The 1,566-nt window shown below is 40.0% G+C and overlaps 1 protein-coding gene across 1 annotated transcript in view; it reads right to left on the bottom strand.

Moving 5' to 3' along the window:
* LOC106476527 (synaptobrevin-like) overlaps positions 1 to 1,566 on the bottom strand; it is a gene marked incomplete at its 3' end in the record, with an annotated part of 12,888 nt that overhangs the window by 3,355 nt on the left and 7,967 nt on the right. The window contains exon 3 of the mRNA XM_013937180.2: positions 126 to 159. Within this exon, the coding sequence (XP_013792634.1) occupies positions 126 to 159 (34 nt within the window). The remainder of the gene's footprint in view (positions 1 to 125; positions 160 to 1,566) is intronic.

Here is a 1,566-nt window from a genome sequence, read left to right as displayed (position 1 = left end):
AGCTCTCAGTAGTGGCTGGTGACAATTGAAGCACACACACTATACACAGCTACCTCCATAGTAGTGACGTCCAGCTCTCAGTAGTGGCTGGTGACAATTGAAGCACACACACTATACACAGCTACCTCCATAGTAGTGACGTCCAGCTCTCAGTAGAGGCTGGTGACAATTGAAGCACACACACTATACACAGCTACCTCCATAGTAGTGACGTCCAGCTCTCAGTAGAGGCTGGTGACAGTTGAAGCACACACACTATACACAGCTACATTTTCTACCAAATGAAATCATTGTACGTCACGTCCTGCAACTAGTTAAATCTGTTTCTTACTTCATCGTTAAATTATCGACAGCTTGTCTAACAAGCCCTTCTACTGACATAGAAACAGGACACTCTGACTTATAGTTTCCTGTTTTAATTCATGAATGAAGCTCCAGTACCAATTAGTTACACTAACCATTATTAATGATAAAATGTTTGGTTTAAGTGTTTTAATTAGGGACAGCTAATAAGCCACTGCTACCAGATCTACAACTTCCAACCCATTATCAAGTGTTAACCCCCTGACGAGCCATCACTGCCAACTCTACAATATTTAACCCATTATCAAGCATTAACCCCCTGATGAGCCGTCACTGCCAGCTGTACAGTATTTAACCCATTATCAAGTGTTAACCCCCTCATGAGCTGCCACTGCCAACTCTACAGTATTTAACCCATTATCAAGTGTTAACCCCCTGATGAGCCGTCACTGCCAGCTGTACAGTATTTAACCCATTATCAAGTGTTAACCCCCTCATGAGCTGCCACTGCCAACTCTACAGTATTTAACCCATTATCAAGTGTTAACCCCCTGATGAGCCGTCACTGCCAACTGTACAGTATTTAACCCATTATCAAGTGGTAACCCCCTGATGAGCCGTCACTGCCAGCTCTACAGTATTTAACCCATTATCAAGCATTAATCCCCTGATGAGCTGCCACTGCCAACTCTACAATGTTTAACCCATTATCAAGTGTTAACCCCCTCATGAGCTGCCACAAAAATTGGCTGAGTTTATTCGCCTAGTTTTCAGTCATGCACCTGACCAGCCCTAACGTTTTCTTTAAGTCATAAACCTGTTGCAAGTTTCACTACTGTCGGGAGATGACATTACTTTAGATCATAAACCCTTGTGCATTTTGTCTTTGTGTGTGTGTATATACATGTATTTTTTTTCTATAAAAGAACACGGGCCAATGTTCTGTTGAAACATGTAGTATGTTCACTAAATAAAATGTTTTTAATTACATTTCTAAATCACTGTGTGTCAATTTACTATTATAATAAATGTGCTAATGAAAGTAACACACAAATACTAGTTGTTAGGTTCAAATACTGTCACATGTTTAACATTCTTTTAAACAACATCACACCTGTACGACCATCAACAGTGAATAATTATACTTTAACTAACACATGTCACTTACCAAAACACATGGAGCAGGCAACAGTGAATAATAAATTATACTTTAACTAACCTGTGTCACTTACCAAAACACATGGAGCAGGCAACAGTGAATAA

Source organism: Limulus polyphemus, unplaced genomic scaffold, assembly GCF_000517525.1.
Source record: "Limulus polyphemus unplaced genomic scaffold, Limulus_polyphemus-2.1.2 Scaffold10783, whole genome shotgun sequence".
NCBI classification, from domain to species: Eukaryota; Metazoa; Arthropoda; class Merostomata; order Xiphosura; family Limulidae; genus Limulus; species Limulus polyphemus.
Note: the sequence above shows the minus strand (reverse complement) of the source record. Positions and strands in the feature narration are given on the sequence as shown.